Below are 23,418 nucleotides of genomic sequence, written 5' to 3' on the forward strand. Positions count from 1 at the left end.
CCAAGGACAGGCATAGTAGTTGGCTCCGTGCACATTTGCATCCATAGGAGAAGAGTTTGGTGGTGATAACTGCATTTGATTTGCTGTCTTTTCCTCGAGACAGGCTTACCTCCTGGTGTACGAAACAAAGCCTCATCCAGTTGCATTTTAACAAAGCCGTTTCTTCAGAAATGAGAGGAGAGATCATGACAATAGACAGGGCGCTAGGGGGTTGGACAGATCTGTTTCAAACATACAGATGGTATCAAATTGCTGCTCCATGATTTTATTTTTTTGGCTCTGTTTGGTAAAATGCATTAGATATGGCTTATATGCCAAGTAGTACTTGCTACTTATACGTGTGTAAGGAGACATTGTGGTCATTTATAGGTAAACAGGTCTTCTTGCTTATACTAATGTGGTGGTGGTGTGTGTGCGTATGGGTGCGTGCAAAAAGGAATATGCAGGTAGACACATATCATTGCGATCCTCTGGAATACACAGGGAAAACCTAATCTTTAACTCTCTGGAGTATGAAGTTGGGGTTCATGTTTTAATGATGTCTTTTGATGCTATGATCAGTTTAATATAGTATGTAGTGGGTGGTCATCTCTCCCATATGATGACCTCAGCTCTTACCTCATGATGAGAATATGTTTATTTTACCTAAGTGACTTAGCAAGGGCTGCCTGTGATGGTTGATAAGGAGCTAAGCTGAAGTAGAATGGACTTTGGTTACTAAGGCTGAAGTGTGGTTCTAGAAGAGAAAATAGAATGTGCTCTACTTTATTTGGTAGCCCCCATTCTTGAACGGGAAACTGCATGTCCAACCTTTTCTTGCCCATTTCCTTTCATTAATGATGTGCTTTTGATAGCTTTTGGCCAACCCTGGGATGAGGTAGGCTTGGCAGAAGAACACAACAAGGAAGGCCATAGGGGGTGTGTTGAAATTGTAAATTACATCAACAAATAAAAATAAAACTTGTTTTATCCTCTTATCTTGACAAATATACCTTTGAAACTACATGGTAAGCCAGGTGCACACTTAGAATTTTTGGATTCCTCAGCATTCTGCACTGGGAGTTGCTGGCACAGGGAGAACCAGCCCCTCTGGTTGTCAGCCTGTGGCCTGTCCCCCTCCTCTTTCTACCTTTGGCTCCTCCCTGTATCCACAAGGGCTCTTGTATAAATGTGCATGGATGCCCATGTGGCCAAGCTCTGCCCAAAGCCCTGAAGAGGGTCCCCCATTGCTAGCCCTCAGATCTTAAGGTATGCACACCAGTGCATGATTTGCTATTGGAAAACGAGTCCAGGAACGAGGTCTGCACAAGTCCTGGAAACAGGCCTTGGGCTCTCCGGGTGGGAAACTAGAGGATCCCAGTGTATGGCTCTGAAAGAGAGTGTGTGCTTCACTGGAATGCTGTCTTGGCCCTGCAGACCCCTAGTCCTATGGGGGAAAGATGTTCTCTAGGATGGTCCAACAAGGGCCATGGAAATCAGAGACCCCTGGAGCAGAGATCCCTTTGTGTCTAAGGGAGCTATTGCTGTCTTGTCAAAGCATATTACCAAATTTCATTCTATCCCTTTTTCTTCATCTGCTTGATCACCTTTTTTTCTGGTTCAACCTCCTATTTAGTAGCCCTGTCACATTCCCCTGGGCTCAGGACTCTACCATGGAAACCAAAGTTCGCTGGGTTATTATTGATGGATGGAAATTAGAGACAGATCTTTTAGGGTAATTGATTTCTAGTTATTGGTCAATAAAAGGTACCTAGAGCTAAAGAACCCTTTGTCAGAAGAGTTAATTATCCATTCTAAACCAGCTCTGGCATAAGCATTGAAAAGCCATCATTGAAGCAAAAGCAATGTAAGCCTCACTTTACCACGTAGCATAAAATTTCCCTCCAGGTTTTCCTCTGAGAAAATGTGAAGGAAAGGCAGCAAGCTCTCCTGTACCGTTGTGCTGGTCTTCTACCCCTGTGAGGAGACGTAGCTTTTTTGCAGTTACTGTCTCTAGCGGTTTCCGTGGTACTTAGACACAGGTTTGGTGGTGGAAGAGTCGGAGGGAGCTTGTGCTGCCCTCCACTCACTGGCAGGGGCAGTGCCCTGGGGGATGTGTTCTCTTTGGTATTCGCGTACATCTGACTCATGCCAGTCAAGTGTTGACTGCTTTCCTCTTTCCTTTTCCTGCAGCTCGAGAGGAGAACGTGGCCACGTTCCGAGGCTCTGAGTACCTGTGCTACGACCTGTCTCAGAACCCGATCCAGAGCAGCAGTGATGAAATCACCCTCTCCTTTAAGACCTGGCAGCGGAATGGGCTCATCCTGCACACGGGCAAGTCAGCTGACTATGTCAACCTGGCTCTGAAGGATGGCGCGGTCTCCTTGGTCATTAACCTGGGGTCCGGGGCCTTTGAGGCCATTGTGGAGCCAGTGAATGGAAAATTCAACGACAACGCCTGGCACGATGTCAAAGTGACACGCAACCTTCGGCAGGTAATGGCTGAGGGGAGAGGGTGCCCGGAGGCTCCTCTTAGGTAGCTGGGGAGGAGGTTTGTGAAGCAGGTGCTGGATGAGCTGGAGAAGGGTGTAGAAACAGGTTTGGATTTATCGAAGTCTAACATTATCCCAGTCTCTGCAGTTCCACAAGGAAAATGATGAAAATATGTTTCTTCTCATACTTCAGTTCTCTACTGTGCTTGTTTTTTTTTTTTTTTTTTTTTTTTTTTTTTTTTTTTTTTTTTGTCCAGAAGAAAATTCAGTTGTATAGATAATAAAAGTTAAAAGTACTTTCATTCCTTTTATTCTGCTTTGGTTTTTATCATTTTCTTAATTACATTGAAATCTTGTATTGTTAAATTCAATTAGGGACAGCATTTTGTTTCTGCAGCTTGCTAGATTTTCCTCATTTTTTGAATATATGTTTTTCTTTTTAATTAAGTTAGCCATTGTCATGATGCCATGATTTTAATTCCTTCCAGAAAGTCTTCCTTTTTCTCCTCCTTTTAATTTACCACCCCATCTCCACTTTCACCCCCCTCCCTGCCCCGTTGTTATGTTAACCTCTAGCCTTCGAATGAATTAGCTGGAATCTTTCTGAATTCCTCTGTTTCTCTGTTCCTTGGTGTGCCGCTCCTACTTTATTGCCCCTGTCTCTACCTCCGAGACTCTTCAGTTGACTGGGAGGCCTGGAAAGTGGAAGGACCCAAATAAAAATGTCAACTTTGGAGCAGCCTTTCCTGGTTCTGTTCGTGCTTGAGAACTCCCATCGCTTGCTGAATCTGAGCAGGCGACTCCGTCAGGTGACAACATCTCAGAAAGCCTTAGCCAAGTGAAGTGGTTTTCAGTTTCATAACTAATAATAATAGTCACAACAGTAATAATATTAACACCTCAATCAGGCCACATCAGTGAAGAGAAAAAGTCCAGAAAAAGTCCTGTGAAAGTCCAGGTCTGTGCTGACACCGCCTTTTCCAGGTTGCTATTTTCACTTGGTGTTTCTCCTTGTGAATTAGTCATTAAACCCAGTGAGATAGCATTCAGCCTTTATTAATCAGAAAACATTATGCAAATTTCCAGAAAGTGCTTATCAAATTTTCTTCTGCAATATGATTGATTCACTGCCTTCTAATGTAAATAGGAAAGCGTAAGAACTGACAGGTGTTTGCATATGTTTTCCATTTGATAAAAGTGTAGCTCTTTAATACTATTATGTGAATGGAGAAGGCTCACACACGCTGGGAACACACAGTATTCAAAACTGCCCGTTTAACACTTAACACATGTTGAAGAAGGCATCTCTATTCTATCTGCTGTGACGTAACCAAATAACCCAAGAGCCCCCATTCATCTTAATACCTATGGATTGGACATTTTGAATCACTGTTCTGTTTTTCTTCTAAGACCAAACAGTCCAGTTGCTGATGTTTTCTTTAATAATCCACCATACATGCTTACACAGCTCAGCTGTCAAGAGGGCCCAAGTCGAATTTCCATTTGCCAACATGTAAGGGTGTGATGTATTTGAGTTGTAGAGACTAGACCAAAAAATAAAATATAACATTTTTGCCAGTTTTGAATGGCAGGTACATGGTAACACCCTTTAGTCAGCGGAGGGGAGAATTTCCATGTACTGGGGAGCAGGGTCGGGTTGTGGTTCTTACCAGTCAGCCTGTCTCTCTGATTCTCTCCCACTCCATACACTTCCTTGCCATTCCAGAATGATTCCAATTAGCTGGAGAAAGGCTCACTTTTATTTCTACTGAAAACATTTCTCTAAAATAGAATTGGGCCCCAGTTCCATCCTATAAACTGAGCGGGGGATAAACTAAAGTGTTATTCAAACATTGGTTGTGCTGTTTCAGTCAGCAAGCAGAGGAAAGCAACCCTGGAGGGTTTCTCTTCCATGTTCTAAGACCCAACTCCCTCAGTGCCCTTGGACAAGCCATTTCACCTTTCCACACCACAGTTTCCATTTGTGAATGGTGATTATAATCCTCCCCAGCCGTATGTGGTGGCTAAATATGCAAAGCACCTTATGTTCCAGAAGGATTATGAGCTCCTCCATGGTCTGGGTGCTAGACTCACTGTGACATGCGCACGATTTACAATCTGAGTAGTCTGTCGTGAAGGTGACTGTGTCTGTCTGTCACCGGCGATGCAGCTAAGTAGAGCTCTCAGTTCTGGACAAGGCTACAGAGGCCCTAGGGTGTTGGAGCATTTCTTGGCAGAAGGAAAATGAATCTTATAGAGAGAGTGCGCCCAAAATTGGACTTCATTGAAATCCTGACTGAATTTTGCATCTAAATGCAATTTATTGAAAGAGAGGGAAATCTCAGAAAACCAGAGTGGATTTTGCAAATCCTTTCCGTGCTGAATCATCTAAGATGATTATTTTGCCCATTAAGAATACATTTATAACATCTTTTTTAGTTCTGTAGGATACATTTGAAGGGGTTGGAAGCCCCTGTCTATTTCAATTAAACTGTAAATCGCTTCATAAATATTTGATAACAAGCTTATGACTGTCTCATCTACCTTTTTGGTAAGGTTGAATGGCTTCTGTGGCAAAAATTCATCTGAGGAATGCTTACTTGGACTTTCCTGGAGTATTCATTACTAAATGGAGCAGAACTTTGCCCATTTCTTCCTTCTTGGTCATATACTCATGATTCTACCTTTGAGCCGAGTCAGGATCAAAGGCAGGTACTTCACTGGGAGTTCTACTTGAAGGAATGTGGATTGCCTATTCCAAACTGTAACTGGGATTAGGGACAAGGTAGTGATGCGTTTCTTTGGGTTTGTTTTCAGTTTTGTTTTAAAATCCGACCTTGAACATGGCCCTCATGTGAATTGCTTTACCTGTAATGCCACATTAGTCAAACCACGAACACAAAACTGGGGTTACCAGTCTTCCAGTGTTCCAGCTGTCCGGCCTCGCACCCAGCTCAGGGTGTGCTGGCATTTGGATATTTGAAAATAGCAAGCGGAGACTAATTGTAGGGCTTCTTTAATCATGTTTAACCTGCCAGTCCTCTCTGCTATCCATAGGAGAAATTGCTTCAAAGCTTGAAAAGCATTTTCTAAAGGAGAATGGGGGTAGAGCCATTCCAACGGGAAGCATTCTGGCAAAGAAAACAAAATAATAACTGCATTGGGTAGTAAAGAAGACTCCCAACTATTTTTATGCACTCCAACAGTACAGTTATTGTAAATGAAGAAGAAAGGAAGGAGGAGGATGTCCCTCTCCTGTTGCACACATCCACACAAAATCAAGAGCGTCATGGGTCTTTAATTGCCTGTGGAAACCCAGAATGAGCTAGAGTTGTAGCCTTCCTATGCTAGATGTGACCTGTAAATGCTTTCTGTTTTTTTTTTTTGTTGTTGTTGTTGTCGTTCTACTGAAAGTCGTAATCATTCATGCAAATAGTCTGAGTCAGATATATATATATATATATATATATATATATATATATATATATATATTAAAAAAGTGCCCAGCGCATTGGTATTTGAGCTCTAACTATCTACCTACATGTTGAAATAGTAAACTTTAGGGGTATTTTCTTTCAGGATAGGTGGACTGTGTATGTGCTATAGGGTGGGAAGGGAAAGGGTGTTCATTCAGAAGAGCTCTTGGAAAGTAAGTATGGTGCTAATTCTAACCTGGGTGAGATGTGGTCTGAGTGATATTTGGAAGAAAGGGGGGTTACGTGACAAGGTGGACTGCAGCTCCTTTCCTAGCTGTGCCCTGGCTGCCAAGGTTTTCCATAGAGTCCTGGTCTCATTGTCTTCCCCACTCTCTTTTTCTGTGTCGGGTGCCTTTTTTTTGAAAAACTAACACAAGATCATTCATGCAATGTGTCATTTTACTAACCGACTAATGTACTAACACCCTAACGACTCATCTTTGTTTTTAGTTTTTTTAATTAACAATCGTTCTGTTCACAATTTTTAATTTCCTTTCTTCCCCCTTTTCCGCAAAGCACTCAGGCATCGGACACGCTATGGTAAACAAACTACATTGTCTGGTAGATATCATTCTTATTGTCTCTTTTTTTGGGTTTGCCGTGTGTTGCCCCCCTTTTCCTCCCCAAAACCCCCCTTTTATCCTCCTTAGACTTGTTTCTTCTTCTTTTAAATTTTTTTGTTGTTGAATTAAATGCAAGTCTTTTTTTTTGTTGTTGTAAAAAAAAAAAAAAAAAAAAAAAAAAAAGGAAGGGGACGTGCCAGTCTTGGAAATGGTATTTGGATGAGTTTGGTTGGGACGGTTTCCTTTTCTCTAGTTTGTCATTTTTTTTTTCCTAAAAAATTTTTTTAAAGAAAGATTCTCCATTTAGCTAAATTTGTTTTCTTTTGTTTTGTTATTTTGCAACTTTGAAGTTACAGACTAGAGACAAGAGGATTTCTATTGAGGACTTTCTTCTCTGTCTTCTATCCCCCTCACTCTCGCTCCTTTCTTTTCCCACTTCCCTCCTCCTTAATCCCTTTTTTCCTTCCCTTTGGTGTGGCCACGGCTGCCCTGCCGCAGGTGATCTGGGGAGGAAAGTACTCTTACTTCTTTCTTCTTGTTTTCCCTGCTTTCACCTTACTCCCCACCGTGGCCATAGGGAGCTCTGCCAGTGTGTCCTCCATACAGACTCTGCATGGCATGTTCCTGTCTCGTGGATTTCCCCATCAGCATCAGAATTTGCTCCCCCATTTTCCTCCTCATTACTAACAACCTGCCAATCATCAGCCCAATTCCACTCTCTTCCCTCTCTTTATTTTTGTCTCCACTCTTCTTCATTCTCCTCTCATCCTTCATATATTTTGGGGTTGGGTTTGGACTTTTTCTTTTCTTTTTTTTAGTGAGGGAGGTGGCAGGCAGGGGAAAGATGACCCTGTAGTTTCCAGTGTTTTGTTTTGTTTTGTGTTTATTTCCATCTTGTGTTCCGGTTTCTTCAGTGCATGCACGTGTGAAGTGGATTTTGACTCTTCCCTTTGGTTCTCCTCACCCCTGCCCCCTTCCCTCCCCTTTTTCTTCCACCTTTTCTCTTGGCTCCTGATGGTTTTCGCATGGGTGTGTCAGCGTATGGTGTGTGCACGCTTTGAGGCCCCATCTTTTCTCTCTGCCTTCTGCTCCTTTCATGGATGTTGGGTGTGTGGGTGCTATTTCTTCCCTGTGGGCATTATTATTATTATTTTCATTTTGGTTAGTATGCCTCATATTCTTTTCTTTTTGTTAGAGTTGCCTTCTTGGTTTGGGTTATTTCTTCTCTTGGTGGTGGTGATGGCAGCTAAGGGAGGGCAGGGGTTCGTGTCCTGGGGTCGTCCATGGCATGTATCACCCATGACACATCGAAATCGAAACCCTTCTCCTTCCCTTCCCGAATGCATGTTTGTCAGCGTGGTGTGAGCCCCAAAAGAAGTGAATACGAAAGAAAAGAAAAAGAAAAGAAAAAAGGAAAAAACCATCCACAACCAAAGACCAACCCTAACAAACCCATTGTCAAATGTCTCCTTTGCTGTTTTTCACTACCACCATAAATAATAATCATTCAAAAAATAAATGAAAATTTTACCAATGAACTGAGACAAGTGATGTCGTCTGAGGATAGTTCCATTTTCTAGCCTGACTGAATAAAGAGCACAGCGGGTAAAGCAAGTTGCCCATCTTGGCAATTCCACCAAAGTCCCCCGGGAGTCTGCACAGGAATGCTGGAGGCTTGGGTCACAGGGAAGGCAGACCAGAAAATGGAACTTGGCTGCATATACCAAAATCAAACCAAATTAGAAAAACATACTTCACCAAAATCTTAATGAAAGTGATGCCACAGGTAGGGGAAGCCGCCGGATTTTGATTGGACTATAAAGTCATTGTTGGGATTTCTTTTGTCCCTATGTCCCTCCACCAGGTGACAATCTCTGTGGATGGCATCCTCACCACAACGGGCTACACTCAGGAGGACTACACCATGCTGGGCTCGGATGACTTCTTCTACGTGGGAGGAAGCCCAAGTACCGCTGACTTGCCAGGCTCACCCGTCAGCAACAACTTTATGGGCTGCCTTAAAGAGGTAAAGGTCACACAATCTCTTTAGTGTCCCAAGAACAAATGAAATTCCCAGGTCAGTGAGGGGCTCTGTACTTAGTGCATTCTTTGAAGCCATAGGTTTTACCAAGAAGACTCTGGACTTGAAAGTAGGTTTTGGTTCCCGCTTAAGCTGATTGATTGCATGACCTTGGGTTTGCCACTTACATGCTTTGTGGTTCTGTTTTCTCATCTGAGTACTGGGGAATTGTATCCCACAGGTAGCTGTGCTTTATACATAATAATAATAATAATTATTATTATCATTATTTTTAGACAGAGCATGCGCGAGTGGGGGAGGAGGCGGTTGGGGGGAGAGAATATCTTAAGCAGGCTCCATGCTCAGCATGGAGCCTGATGTGGGGCTCCATCCAACAACCTTGGGATCTTGACCTGAATGGAAATCAAGAATTAGACGCTCAACTCACTGAGCCACCCAGGCATCCCACATGCTCTGTGAATTAAATGAAAAAACACAGACGAAGGTCTAGTTCTTTGATATCACAAGAATTAGACACACGTAATGTTTGATTTCGTATTTTTGACTTGGCAGGTACGAAGCCAAGCTGTAGCTCCAAGTGGCTCCATTTGTGGTTGTGGGTCTTGTCTAAAACATAACATATGTATTATTTTACCTTTGTCAAGCTTGGTGTTCCCAAGAGTCTCATTATCTGAGATGAAGGAAAATTTTCAGAATGTAACATTAAGGCTCGGAAGACTGGTTTTTCCTCTTCTTTTTTCTTTTTTATTCCCCCCCTGAAAGCTAGCAGCTGTGAGAAAGCAGTGGGGCTTTGCCATTACTCATTTATTACTATTGTAGCTGATGTGTTGAGACCTCTGTCTGAGAGCAGAGGAGCTTCAGTCAAGTGTAAGTTCAATCTCTAAGGTCAATTGTTGAGGCAAAAAGAATCAGACTTGATTTGGTAGAGTTCTTTCAGAACACTGTGTCATCAGAGCAGTTCACTGCACATTTTTGTTTAATCTAAGCTAAGCCTGATTGCCTGAGATAGCTATACCACTTCCCTAGGGAAATTCCTCGAGAAGCTAACAGTGTTCTTTCTTGTAGATAAAGATCCCTTGTGACCTGTTATGGGACTCCTCTCAGGGCACGTGTTTTCTTCTTGTTATGGTTATTTGAAATTTGTTGAGCGTCGGTTATAGATGAGATGGCATTGCAAATTCCTTCAGTCATGCCACTCAGCTGTGAGCCATGTGGAGGAAGGAGCCGTGTCCACTGTGCTGGAGTACTGTAGCTGCATAGTAACTATTTACTGAGTGGATAAAAAATTCGGTACCTTTTTTATATTGTAACTGACTTAAGTGGCTCTTTACAAGTCGCGGTTTCCATGCTTGAAGGCTTCATAATCTAGGAAGGGAGAGGAGATCTGTAAGTGAACTCAGGACACTGTGTATTCAGTGCCACACTGGATGTTCTAATTGAGTAGAGGAAACATACATTTTAGGTGGAAGTCTGTTTCAGAGAAGAATTGCTGTTTGAGCTGGGCTTTGGTGCAGTAAACGTGTGAATTGAGAGAAAAGGGTAGGAAGGAGAGACATGACAAAGGAGGGAAAAATCCAGTTACGGCTCTGTATTGTACTTGGTCTGAAGGACAGGTTACAGAAGAGAACCCACAAAGTGTTTTCCTCCTTCTGCTGGATATTATCTAGGCTTCTGCTGGCTATAGGGACACCAGTAGTCATTCCTGATGGGATTGCAGTGGACATAGACACTTCTTCCCTAGCAGTTACTCCCTTGTGGATAGAATAAAGGTATACATTACTCAGCGTCTAATGAACCCTGAAAGGCTCTTAAACACTGTTAAATCACACACATTGGAATTGCACTCTCGTCAAAGATAGATAGGAACGTTCTGCTACCATGTACGTGGCTCAGGAATGAATGAGGCATTGATTGCTGTGGGGAGCTCATTCATTTTTGTAGTGAAACAGCCCTAAGTGTGGAGTTTCTCCTGGATAGGATTTAGGGGTGGCCTCTAGAACTCATTTTCCCTTGCACACAATGATATTGAACCATCTCTCAATTATTTATTTTGAGACAAAGGAGCAGTTTCCCGTCTGCAATTATCAATCAGGAATGATGCTCCTGAACATTTTGAAACAAGCCTCATAAAAACATAAAGCTATCTCTGATGACTTCATCTATGTGAAACCTTAAGCAAATAAAATCTTCATGTGCACACATGCACACATGCTGCCCAGATAGAGAGCAGAAAGCTTCAAAAGTCTGTGCAAAGTGTCCCTTAATAGTTTAAAAATTAAAGACAGTTCTGAAAAACAGTGTCAATAACAGAAATAGCAGTAATTGGTAGTAAAAATATATACATAGCTAGCAGCATAAGTCTGCACTGAAATCCAGATCAAGTCAGAAAAAAGAAAGTCCAACCCACACTGGGGTAAATGGTATATAAAATTTAGAACTTCATTAACTTTTACCAACATCTCTTCATTACATACACAGTATTGTAGTATGTCTAAGGGACTTGGGAAGCTTTCTCATTCATCTGAGTGTTTTTTAAAATTTTATTTGAGAGGGAGAGAGAGTGCAAGCAGGGGAGAAGGGCAGAGGGAGGGAGGGAGGGAGGGAGGGAGGGAGGGAGGGGGAGAGAGAGAGAGAGAGAGAGAGAGAGAGAGAGAGAGAGAATATCTTAAGCAGGCTCCACACTCAACACAGAGCCCAAGGCAGGGCTCAATCCCACAACTCTGGGATCATGACCTGAGCTGAAATCAAGAGTCAGATGCTCAGCTGACAGAGCCACCCAAGCATCCCTCGTCCAAGTGTTTTAAACAGATAACTTTGGGTCTAATATAGTCCTGGCACAGTCTGTCTTTCCAGTTAATCATTGCAGTTAACTTTTTTGTAGGGAAGGTCTGGGAAATTCTTCTACTTTTGTTGGTATTTGACAATTTAGTAAAGAACAGAAGCTTCTAGCTATGTTGGTATTTCTTTCCGTGATAAATCCCACATACTGACTTTAATTATGTATCCTTAGTAGAACAGTGTCCAGCCCCTTTTTCCTATCTCTTTATTCCTTTTTCTGTCTTCCATTTGCCATTAATGGCTCTGTGTTCCCTTACACTGAGATGGGTGCTTTTATATATCATTTTCTTCAAAATGTGGGGGCATGGTTAAAGGACTTCGGAGTTTCTGTTCCAGATACTTTGTGTGTGGCACAGAATAAGGTGTTACCTTTGAACTACAGTTACTTCACCCTTGAAAGTTAAGTTCTGGCTCCACTACTGAGAAAAATGACTGTGGATTTCACCTGGGTGCACACTTCCTAGCTTGATATTGCTGTAAAAGCCACCATAGACTATATCCAAGTTGTCCTCAGACTATTGTGGTTCTCCACAAATCTTGGTTATCCCTACAATATTTGTGTACACTTAAACATTACCAACTCAGCATCTTGTTCCTGGTCGTGTTTTTATGTTTTAACATGTGTGTCTTATTTTTTGGTCTTGCAGGTTTCCAGTTCCCAGAATGGTTCTTAGTGCCTGCTGAGCTCTCAGTAAACATGTGCTGAGTGAAATCACGTGTTTGCAAGTTAGTAACGTTTAAATAAATCCTTTAAATAAACATGTTTGTAAAATTAATATTTTAGATAAATGCTCTTAGGCACTATTAACCATGTGATTCTTCTGGGATCGGTAAGGAACATCTTGACATGGCAGTAGTTGAATCTTTCAGGAACTTTCCAGTTATCTGGTGTGAGATAAGTATTATATATAAAGGCTCAGCAAGGCTAAGAGAAGTGGATTGAGAATACCAGCTTTGTCACTGGCTCTATGGCCTGGAATAAGTCACTGATCTTACTTGATTCTGTTTCTTAACCCCTAATATGGATATAATAGGACCTTTGTTGTGTTTCACTCAACAAATGAAATAAAATACATAAGAGTAAAACCATACAGGCATATATTTTACTATATGTAATATATTAGTATATAATATATATAGTATATTACATACATATATGTACTATATGTAATAATTAAGGATTATGTAATACCTGTTACAAATAGTTTATGAATACAAATGTAACCATGCACTTGTATACATTAGCGTGTGTATATTTCTATATCTCCCATATTAGAAAATCACATTCAGGAGGAAAACTAACTTTATTCTGAGGTTTGCCCCACTAAAGTCCTTTCATCTTTTCTGAAGTGGGGAAACCCGTCCCACCCGCCCTCACTCATCACCTTGTTTGTTGCCTTCAGTCACTTACGTGACAACTGTCAATCTCCATTTATTAAAATTTGTGTAAGTCTGTGATGACAAAGGCCTCGTCTGTTCACAGGTGTCTTCCCAGAACCTAGCAGAGTTTCTGGCATGAAAGATAAAAATAAAGAAAGAAGCATTCAATAAGTATGTCTGGAATAAACAAATGAATGAGCTAACCTCAAGGACCTCTAAAATCGGGTGGGATTTGGATCAACAGATGTATACTGGGAACCTACAGGATGCCAGGGACTGTGCTAATAAGTAAGATCCAAAGATGAGTCAGGCACAGTTCCCATCTTAGAGGACCACACGGTTAGTGGGGGAGACAAATACATGAATATAGTTTCGATAAAAGCAAAAAGAGGCACTCACAAATGCAGTGAGTCTGTTGAGGAGAAGGACTTAGCATATTCTGGGGTTCAGGAAAGATCTGTGGAGGAGCTAACACCCAGGTAAGTCTAGAAGACAAATGGAAGTGAACATGGTAGAATGGAGGGAGCAATGTTCCAGACAATGGAGCAGCATGAGCACAGGTGCGGGGACAGGATACACCATAGTGTCTTGGTGAGGAACTCACAATTTGCTAACTTCAGGACACAAAATATAAGATGAGGAGTTTTGCACATGTAGCTGCAAAGTTAGGTAGGAGCCAGATCATAGAGAACTTTATCTTATATTCCACCCTTGGACTTTGTTTTCTAGGTAATAGGGAGCTACGGAGGCCTTAAGTAGTAGAATGATACAGTCATATTGGCATCTTGTTCATCAGGCTTCAGATTTCTTGCGGGTGTCATCTGGCTTAATCGATTGAGTGTCTGGCCCTTGATTTCTGCTCAGGTCATGATCTCACAGCTCATGAGACTGAACCCCCCATCAGGCTCTGTGCTGACCGCATCGAGTCTGCTTGGGATTTTCTCTCTCCTGCTCTCTCTGCCCCTTCCCCTCTCATGCGCATTGTCTCTCTCTCTCTCTCTCTCTCTCTCTCTCTCTCTCTCTCTCTCTCCTCCCTCCCTCCCTCCCTCCCTCCCTCCCTCCCTCAAAATAAATAAACAACAAAATTACTTGAGAACCGAAGTTAGTCCATCTACTACTTCTAACTGTATGTTTTTTGTCCTAGAAAGTTAAATGGTAGGTTTGGAAAGCTTGATCCATTGACTGTGGCATTGGAAAGTACCAGGAGAGTGGCTCTCAGTATCTTAAAATTTCTATAGAAAAGTACTTCTTTCTGACTACTGTTTCAGTTTCCAGTGACCCTCCCTGTCAGGATGTACATTTCTCCTTTCCTTTGTCCTTGGCCTTGCTGAGCTATTATTATTGGATGAAGCACAAAGTAGTAGAGGAAAGCCCCGTCCAGACTGAGGTGCCTGATAGTGTTTCTATCAGGTTGACCAGGACCAGGGAGAGAGAGCTTCCTCAAGCCCCTTAAAGTACCCTCTTGTGTGCCAGGATCTTCCCTGTTGTTTGAATTGATTCTTTGCACACCATCCTCCTATCTTCTCTGTCTGTTACTTCTCCCCCAGTATGTTGGTTCTCCATTTGTATCTCCATTTGCCCAGGGAGAAGCTGAGTGCTACTGAGGCCTCTGGGACAGCCTGGTCTCTCTAAACTCTCTTTTCTCATGGTGCCTCTAATGGGGAGGAGGGAGAAGCAGGAGAAGCGGGAGTGTGGAACACATATTTAAAGGAAAAAGGATTGGGGTAGAACATCACTGTGCACATTACATTCCACATCCCTTTGTGATTATTAGCCATTTAAAACCGAATGGGATTTTTCAGCCAGAGATAGTCTCTGAACAGATGATTAATGGTTTAATCTGTAATAACTTTACATTTTATAGAACCCTGATAGGAGTCCACATCTGGTGAGCCAAGCTATTTAAGGCTGTGTTAATTCTGTTAATTGCTATACGTTTGTTTGAATTGCTGGCACCTGCGGGCTTTGGGATAATGTGTTTGTTGTTGCCTTTTTTTTTTTTTTTTTTTAATATACTCATTTTACCCCATCTCACTGTCTTTTGCTGCTCTTATGCTATCACAATTTCTTTTTTGGTTTTTCCTTTGTGTTGTCCCCTACTTCTTTGCTCACTATACTTTTTTTTTTTCCTTTTTCCTCGCTGTTTTAATTTTCCCTACCTCTGTGCTTCTTTAGCTCTTATTCTGGTTTCCTTCCTTATTTCTCAGTCTGTAATAAATGGTTCTGTTCGTAATCAGGTAAATTAGGTCATAGCATTGAGACTAAAAATCCCCTTTTCCTAGCATTGAGAATACTTTGTGGCCCCAGGGTGAGCAAAGACCAAGTGAGGGTTTTTGAATCAGCATGGAAGATGAGAAGAGAGTTGTCTTTAAAAGCACGAGTCCAAAGTTTGAATCTTGTCTAGACTCATTCATTACCAGCTGCAAGACTAATAACAAATCAGTTAAATGCTCTTAGCCTCCATCTTTGCATCAGAAAATAGTACCTAATTCAGGCATTTTTATGTCAGAGCAAATGGGATTAAGAGAATGGAGGTGCTTTATAAACTGTAAAGCACTGTGCAGATGCTCATGTTATTATTTATGTTATTAAATGCAACCAAACTGATTAGATCTGGTCAAGGAACCACATCTTCCCCTTTGCTGCTTCTGTGGTTTGAAAACTGCAGAAGTTAGGAGAGTACAGTGCAGTTTAAGACAAAGAACAGCTGAATTGGAACCTGGCCTCCAGATCCAGTTCTGATGCTAATTAGAAAATCATACAGTCCATTTGGGCATCTGTGTCTTGATCTGTAAAATGAGGGTAGTGATCACTGCTAAGCCAGATACACTGCACACTACTATGGAGAACTTCTAATGCAGAAGTACCAGTGCTTGATTATTAAATTTTGGGTAGCAAGGTAGAATTTATTTTTCTACTCTTAGGAAGATATGCAGAGGAGCATTGTGTGGGCTTGGAGGAAAACACGCATTGATAGAGTGGAAGAACCAATACAAACAGGAGACCAAGAGGGATAAGGTTCCAACAAAGTAGAAAGAAGTTGAAATGTGAATCAGAGACTAGGAAGTGGAAAATGTGGCAGAAGAAGAAAAGAGAGAAACTGTGTCTCAGGAGCTGCCTATTGGGTTGAGCACAGAAAAAACTGGCATTTTTGTGGGTTAAAAAAATCAAATATTGGTAATGCCATATGCGTCAGCTTAAGAATGAAGTTTTTGTGAAGAGAATAAATTGGATCTTCTGGAAAAGAGATTACCTCCTAGATTATAAGGAACTGAAATAGGTAGGAGAGACCTGCACTCTGTCATGGAGAATGAAGAATAAGAACCCTGAGCTGCTGGGAATTTCGATGAATGTGAGGTGCATTTCACAGAGGGGGGTAGGGTGTAAGCACCTAGCCCAGCATGGCTGTAAGAAAGTTGTATGTACCTAAGGGATAGTATCAGGAGGGCTGAAGGTTCAAGGATATTTAGTATTGCAGTGCTGTCACAGACAGAGATTTTCGATTAATGCCACAATAAAAATACTAAAGTATGCTTTGCCTATAGTTGATGGGCTGTCAATGGAGAAATAGATATGGTGAACATTTTTTTTTTAGAGACCTGATATCTATTTCTTATTCTTTTGAATGAAGGTTCTTATTCCCCTTCATTTTCTTTTTTAAAAAAAAATTTAAGAAGTGTATTTATTTTGAGAGGGAGAGGGAGAGAGAGAGAGAGAGAGAGAGATGGGGACAGAGAGAGAGAGAGAATCCCAAGCAGGATCTTCATTGTTAGCACAGAGCCTGATGCAGGGCTTGATCTCATGAACTGTGAGGTCATGACCTGAGCCAAAATCAAGAGTTGGGCACTTAACTGAGCCACCTAGGAGCCTCATTTTCAATCCAGTGGTTCAGTGGCACTGACTCCACTCCTGGCTACCTTGGTGAGCATGTGAGCTGTAAGTCAGTTAGAACTAGGCCGTTCCCCTGGCCAGAGTTATTTTGTTCATAGGTGGGTACCTAACCCAATTTGGATCAGTGACATAAAAGCTTAGGACTCTAGTTTATATGTTGTGGGGAGGTAGTTCTCCTTCCTTAGGGTTAGAACTTGGGATGATATAAAATTGAGCTTCTGGCTACCATCTTGCCAACACATAGAGACCAAAAATGAAGCTAGAATGGAGAAAAACAGAGGCAAAAACGGTGGGGAGAAGCTAGAACCTAGTGACATTTTTAAGGCCCTGGATCAAACATTCTTTAAACTAGAGTACCCCTGATTTCCAGCTAAGACTGAGTAATTCTTCCTTTTGTCTAAAGCAGCAGGAGCTGGATTTTCTGTCGTTCGCGACATAGAGTCCTAAGTGATGTGAAAGAATTCCTCATACTCCTGTTTCACCCCTGTCTTCTCTGATAAGAAAATAGCTCTTTGGACAGGAAAAGATAGACAAAGAAAGAAAATTTAATATCAGAGGCTGTTAAAATCACCTAATAGCTCTGCATTAATTCAGGTTTCTTGACTTGGATGAATGATATCCCAGGATATGGAAAGAGTTTGTAAATAAGATTTTTGAAATCCAGTTGGTGGTTTTGAGAAATAGTAGAGAATGGGGGAGGGTCCTACAGACTAAAGATGGAAGAAAGTGTGGATAATGCAAGCTATGGGCCTATGAGCTTCATTGGAATCCGGGAAAGATTTTGGAGTGCCTTATTAACAGAAGGTATGAGCCCGTAGAAGAGAGAAAAATGTGATCAGAAGAATTACACAATTATTCAACAAAGACACTAAAAATAAGCCATATTACATGAACCAAACTCACGTTTCTATTCCATATTGTTACCATACTTATAAGTCAGGAAAGCATAACTAAGTATCAGCAAAGTATTTGGCAGTGCATTTTGTGATATCCTTGTCAACAAGATGGGGAAAAAGGAATTGGATGTAACAGCTATTCATGAAAGGAGTAACTATTGAAACATACAAATGAGTCTTTTTTTTTTTAAGGTTTATTGATTTACTTAGAGTGAGCAGAGGAGGGGCAGAGAAAGAAGTTGGGAGAGGATCCCAAGCAGGCTCTTTGCTGCCAGTGCGGAGTCCTACATGGGACTCAAACTCACAAATCATGAGATCATGACCTGAGCTGAAACGAAGTCAGACGCTTAATGGACTGAGTCATGCAGGCACCCTGAAACATGCCAGTGAGTCTTGATGAAGGATCTGTTTTGACCTATATGGAAGTTTCAGGTGGATGTGACAATGCTTTTTCCTACTTAATGTTTGTGTTAGGGGCTTGAGGGAAGGTAAGAGAGCATGCTCATCAACTATTTTAATGGCAGGGAGCTGAGAATGATAGAAAATATGTGCCTGCATGATTTGAGGGTGAATTAATAGAGGTGTGATCTATAAAACAAAGGAGGTAACAGTTTTATAGTGTAATTTATTGATGAAGAGAGAAGGCTCTGGAACTAGAGTTCTTGGTTTCAAAGCCCAGCTCTACTCACACTAGCTTTGGAGTGCTGGGCAAGTTACTTAACCCTCTCTGTGCCTCACTTTGCTGATTTGTTATGAGCAGAATAATTATACCTACTTCATAGGGTGAGTATTAACTGAGTATTATAACTCAGTATTAACTGAGATAATAAATGTAAAACCCATAAAACAATGCTTAATAGAAAACTTTTGGTAGATTTCTTGAAGTATAGTTGACACACAACTATAGTTTTATTAGTTTCACATGTATTACACAGTGATTTGATAACTCTGTATGTTATGCTATGCTTACCACAAATGTAGCTACCATCTGTCACCATCTGTAATGCTATTACAGCACTGTTGACTGTATTCTTTATAATGCACCTTTCATCCCTGTGACTTATTCATTCTGTAACTGGAAGCCTTTACTCCCTATGCCCCTTCACCTGTTTTGCTCATCCTTGTGCCCTTTAGCAGCTACCAGTTGGTTCTCTGTATTTATGGGTCTGTTTCAGTGTTTTAATTATTATTTTTTTAGGTTCCACATATAAGTAAAATAATATGGTATTTGTCTTTCTCTGACTTATTGCAATTAGCATAATACCTTCTAGGTCCATCCATGTTGTTGCAACATGTTGCATGATCTCTTTCTTTTTATGGCTGAGTAATATTCCATTGCAAATATATACCACATCTTCTTTATCCATTTATCCATAGATGGATACTTAGGTTGCTTCCATATCTTGGCTATTGTAAATAATGCTACAATAAACATAGGAGTGCATGTAGTTTTTTGAATTCGTGTTTTTGTTTTCTTTGAGCAAATACCTGGTAGTAGAATTACTGAATGAATGGTATTTGTTTTTTTCACTTTTTGAGGAACTTTCATGCTTCATACTTTTGCCACAGTAGCTGCATCAGTTTACATCCTCACCAGCAGTCCACAAGGATTCCTTTTCCTTCACATCCTCACTAACACTTGCTATTCCTTATTGTTTTGATACTGGCTATTCTGACAGGTGTATGGTAACCGACTGAGCCACCCAGGTGCCCTCTCTGCCCATTTTTTAATTGGATATTTTTTGTTTGTTTTTGTCTTGAGTTGTTTATATTCTCTGTATATTCTTTATATTAATCCCTTATCATATATAATGTTTGCAAATATCTTCTCCCATTCAGTTGGTTGCCTTTTCATTTCGTTGATGGTTTCATTCACTGTGTGAAAGCTTTTTATTTTGGTGTGGTCCCAATAGTTTATTTTTGCTTTTGTTTCCCTTGTCTGGGTAGATGTTTCTAGAAAAATGATACTAAGGGTGATGTCTAAGAGATAACTTCCTGTGTTTCCTTCTAGCAGTTTTATGGCTTTAGGTCTCACATTTTGGTCTTTAATCCATTTTGAGTTTATTTTTGTATGTGGTGGAAGAAAGTAGCCCAGTTTCATTCTTTTGCCTATAGCTTTTCAGTTTTCCCAGCACTATTTTATTGAACACAATGTCTTTTATCCATTGTATAGTCTTCCTTTGTTGTGGATTAATTAACTGTATAGGTGTGAATTTTTTCTGCTCTTTGTTCTGTTGATCTATGTGTCAAAACAATACTGTTTTGATTACTATAGCTATGTAGTATACCTTAAAATCTGGGGTTGTGAAACCTCCAGCTTTGTTCTTCTTTCTCAAGATTGCTTTGAGTATTCAGGGTCTTTTGTGGTTTTACACAAATTATAGCTTTATTTGTTTTAGTCCTATGAAAAATACTATATAGGGGTTGCATTGAATCTGGGTATTGCTTTGGGTAGTATGGACATTTTAACAATATTAATTTTTCCAATCCATGAGCATGGTATATCTTTCCATTTGTTCGTATAATCTTCATTGTCTTTCATCAGTGTGTGATAGTTTTCAGAGTATGGGTCTTTCACCTCTTTGGTTAAATTTATTCCTAGGTATTTTATTCTTTTTGGTGCAATTGTAAATGAGATTGTTATCTTAATTTCTCTTTCTGCTACTTTGTTATTAGTGTATAGAAATGCAGCAGATTTCTGTATATTAATTTTATGTCCTACAACTTTACTGAATTCATTTATTCTAATACTTTGGCAATTTGGTGAATTGTTTTTATCATCATGAATATTATCACTGTGTGCTAATGTTATTACTGAAAGTATTTCTATTCAATTCTGGATATTAAGCTTTTAAAAGATTAGCTAATTGTTAGATTAGGGCATGTTTAGAGTTGAGTTATGAGAAAGATGAAGGATTCAAGAGTCTGACATAAAAAGAGTTGACTGATCCAGGGGTATTTAACCTGAAGAAGAAAAGATGCCTGAGCCCAGGCATTGGCTTCATATGTGAAGGATTGTTATCTTCATACATGAAGGCCTATCATCCTATGGAAGTAGGATTAAATGTGATTGATATATCCTCAGGAAGAAGAGCTAAGGCAAACAAGTGGAAGCTGATTACTTAATACAAAGAAGACGTTTCAGTAAGAGCTGTTTAAAGCTGCCTTTAAAGCCATGCATTCTTTATCACACTTAAGGCCTCCAAGTAGAGTCTGGGCAACCACCTTGATGAGGTTGTATAAGAGATTATAGCATCAAATGAGTAGACAGTGTTGATTTTCTAGTTTCCTTCCAAATGTACGATCCTAAGCTCTATGATGAATAAGGCTTCTGAAAAGAAAGAATGAGACTGATTAATTAGACCAGATTTATTTTGCCAAAGACTTTCCTGATTAATCTCCAAATCAGTTGACTTAAACATGTCTCACCAAGACTCATAGGGTTGCCCTTGTGGTAGGATTTGAGGTTCCCAGCCACTGCCATAGTCACTTACAATTATTCTTCTTTTCTCAGACCTCTACTGGCCCCAACCCCCAAACCATTATAACCACAGCAACTAAAATCATAGTAGCAACTGTAAAGACTAACATGTATTGAGCACTTAACAAGGTAAATGCATGTGAAGTGTATGCCTACATGGTTAAGTGTTTCATACATATTTCCTAATTTAATTCTCACAACAAACCGATGAGGTAGATCCTGTTATCGTTACTCATTTGAATTTAAAGAGATGAGACTCTTGTCCAGGGTCACATAGTTAGCAAGGATGGGAATTGAGATGGAAACATTGCTGCCATTTTGACTCCTGCTGTGCCACGTCTGCCAACTCAGTCCTAAGACCCGGTGAAGAACGGGAAATAAGTTCTTCACGAAAAGGTTGGGATTCTGTGGTTAAACCCAGTTGAGGGAATGGTCTCTCACTACCTTTTAGAAGCTCTACTTAAAAGGACAGGGCATTTAATCAGACAAAAAAAAATGTCCTGCTGGGAGACTAGATACAATTACCTGTCTCTTTCACCTTGCCCTTGAATATTCTGAGAAGGCGGTTTTTGCCTGATTTCCCACTTTGGCTGGGCAAATTGATACTGCTCAACCTGTTAATGGAGGAATGATTTTCATTATGGGACTTGAGTGGAAAGGAGCTCCTCTTGGTGTGAATGCCAGGCAGTTGAATACCTTTGTTTTGAGATGTGTGGCACATGTTTCCTTTGTTCCAGCCCAGTATTTTCTATGAAGTTGGAGCTATTTGTCTCCAATGCCCTCAGAAAGCCAGAATGAAGAGCAGCTACTTTTTAGGCTTATTATGAATTTTCAGTCTGATTCTGAGAGTTTCTTATTTAGCTTTGCAGTTTTTTTTCTTTTCAGGATAAATTCAGTGGAACTCATTGCTTTCTAAAAATGTCACTTATTTACAGCAAATGTAATCTACCACAACATTCCCGCTGAGACAAAATCTCTTGTGTCTTCAAATGCCTCAAAGGAGACCAAAAAAAAAAAAAAAAAAAAAAAAAAAAAAAAAGGCAGTTCTTGTACACATATACCTACAGGGATAAAGTAATCATTGAGCTAATTAATTAACTAATGTTTCTTTTTAATTGCTTTGCAAGTGCAGAAATGACTATTTCATTAGTGGTATGTGCTTTTGTAACCTTGTGTTCTGTCCCCCATGTGGACAGTGTCATAACTAGTTTCTGCATAGATTTCAAGAGAGATATAAGGACACATTTTTTACTTCACAAATCAGTAAAAACATAGCATAGGGCTGTAGCATTGCACATCAATTACCGACCAATAAAATTCTCCTTTTTTCCTCTCCCTCAGCCTCTTTCTTACCAGCCAGTATGGTCTATCTCATATTTCATGGAGAAAATAGAAACTAGGCAATGCTTGCTAAACTTCTCTTCCTCCACTTTCAGATTTACCTTCAAAGAAACTTACTGCTACCTTCTTTTCTCCTGTCTTACAGGATGAGCTCTCTTCCTCCTCTCTGAGTGTAACTACTGTTCTCTTTTGGCTCTTTTGAGATTAGCCCTGTAAGGAATCCTTCTCTTCTAGTTATCTTTGATCTCTTGCCACCTGTTTTCTATTCCCTCAACTAGTGACATGTTGAACATCTTTTCCATGATCCTGTCTCCTGTTGAATTTACACCTTAGCACATTCCTTACTTTAAGTGAATAACTGCTAGGGAGAGTTGCAGATCTGCCCCATCTTCTCTACCTCATGGCTACTCCTTTGCCCTTTGGAGTTGCATGCCTAACTCTGGAGGGGCATACCTATCCTCAACACTTTAGTAGAATTCTTTTCCTGGTTTACCTGGCTTAAGTGAGGATCACTGTGCTGTATGCTGTTACAGCTCTTAGTTCTTAACTCCACTGCATTATAATTGGTATTTTATTCCTTATTGTATTTTAATGATCTGTGTTCATATGTTTCCATAGTAGATGGGGCTTCCAGAAGGCAGAGATTAGGATTTACATAAATTGAATACTCGCTTTAGAGTTAAACATAGGTCCTGGCAATAAGTATATGGAACATATTCTTCAAGTTAGTAAATATTTGTGAACATCAGCAATAGAATTATTGCTCTAAATTTCCACTTTCTGTGTGTATCCATTTTCTCAACAGCGTGTCACTCATTCATTTATTCACAAGTGCAGTAGATATTCACGAGTACTTGCTCTATAATATCTGTTCTAAATGTTGGAGTATGTGGTGAATGAGACCATATATAAGAAGCCTCTGGAATTCATGTTGGAAGAAACTTAAGAATAAATGCATAAATAACTCATTAAGATTCTTTAAGATCATGATAAGTGGTATAAAGGAAATAAAAGAGAATAATGAGAGAGTAGGTGGCAAG

The 23,418-nt window shown here is 40.4% G+C and overlaps 1 protein-coding gene across 6 annotated transcripts in view; it reads left to right on the forward strand.

Moving 5' to 3' along the window:
- The window catches only part of NRXN3 (neurexin 3), a 1,506,001-nt gene that overhangs the window by 385,509 nt on the left and 1,097,074 nt on the right, over positions 1–23,418 (forward strand). For all 6 annotated transcript variants that reach the window (XM_047863767.1, XM_047863768.1, XM_047863771.1 and 3 more), the window contains exons 2-3: positions 2,173–2,474; positions 8,375–8,536. In XM_047863767.1, the coding sequence (XP_047719723.1) occupies positions 2,173–2,474; positions 8,375–8,536 (464 nt within the window). The remainder of the gene's footprint in view (positions 1–2,172; positions 2,475–8,374; positions 8,537–23,418) is intronic.

This window comes from Prionailurus viverrinus, chromosome B3 (genome assembly GCF_022837055.1).
Source record: "Prionailurus viverrinus isolate Anna chromosome B3, UM_Priviv_1.0, whole genome shotgun sequence".
NCBI lineage: Eukaryota > Metazoa > Chordata > Mammalia > Carnivora > Felidae > Prionailurus > Prionailurus viverrinus.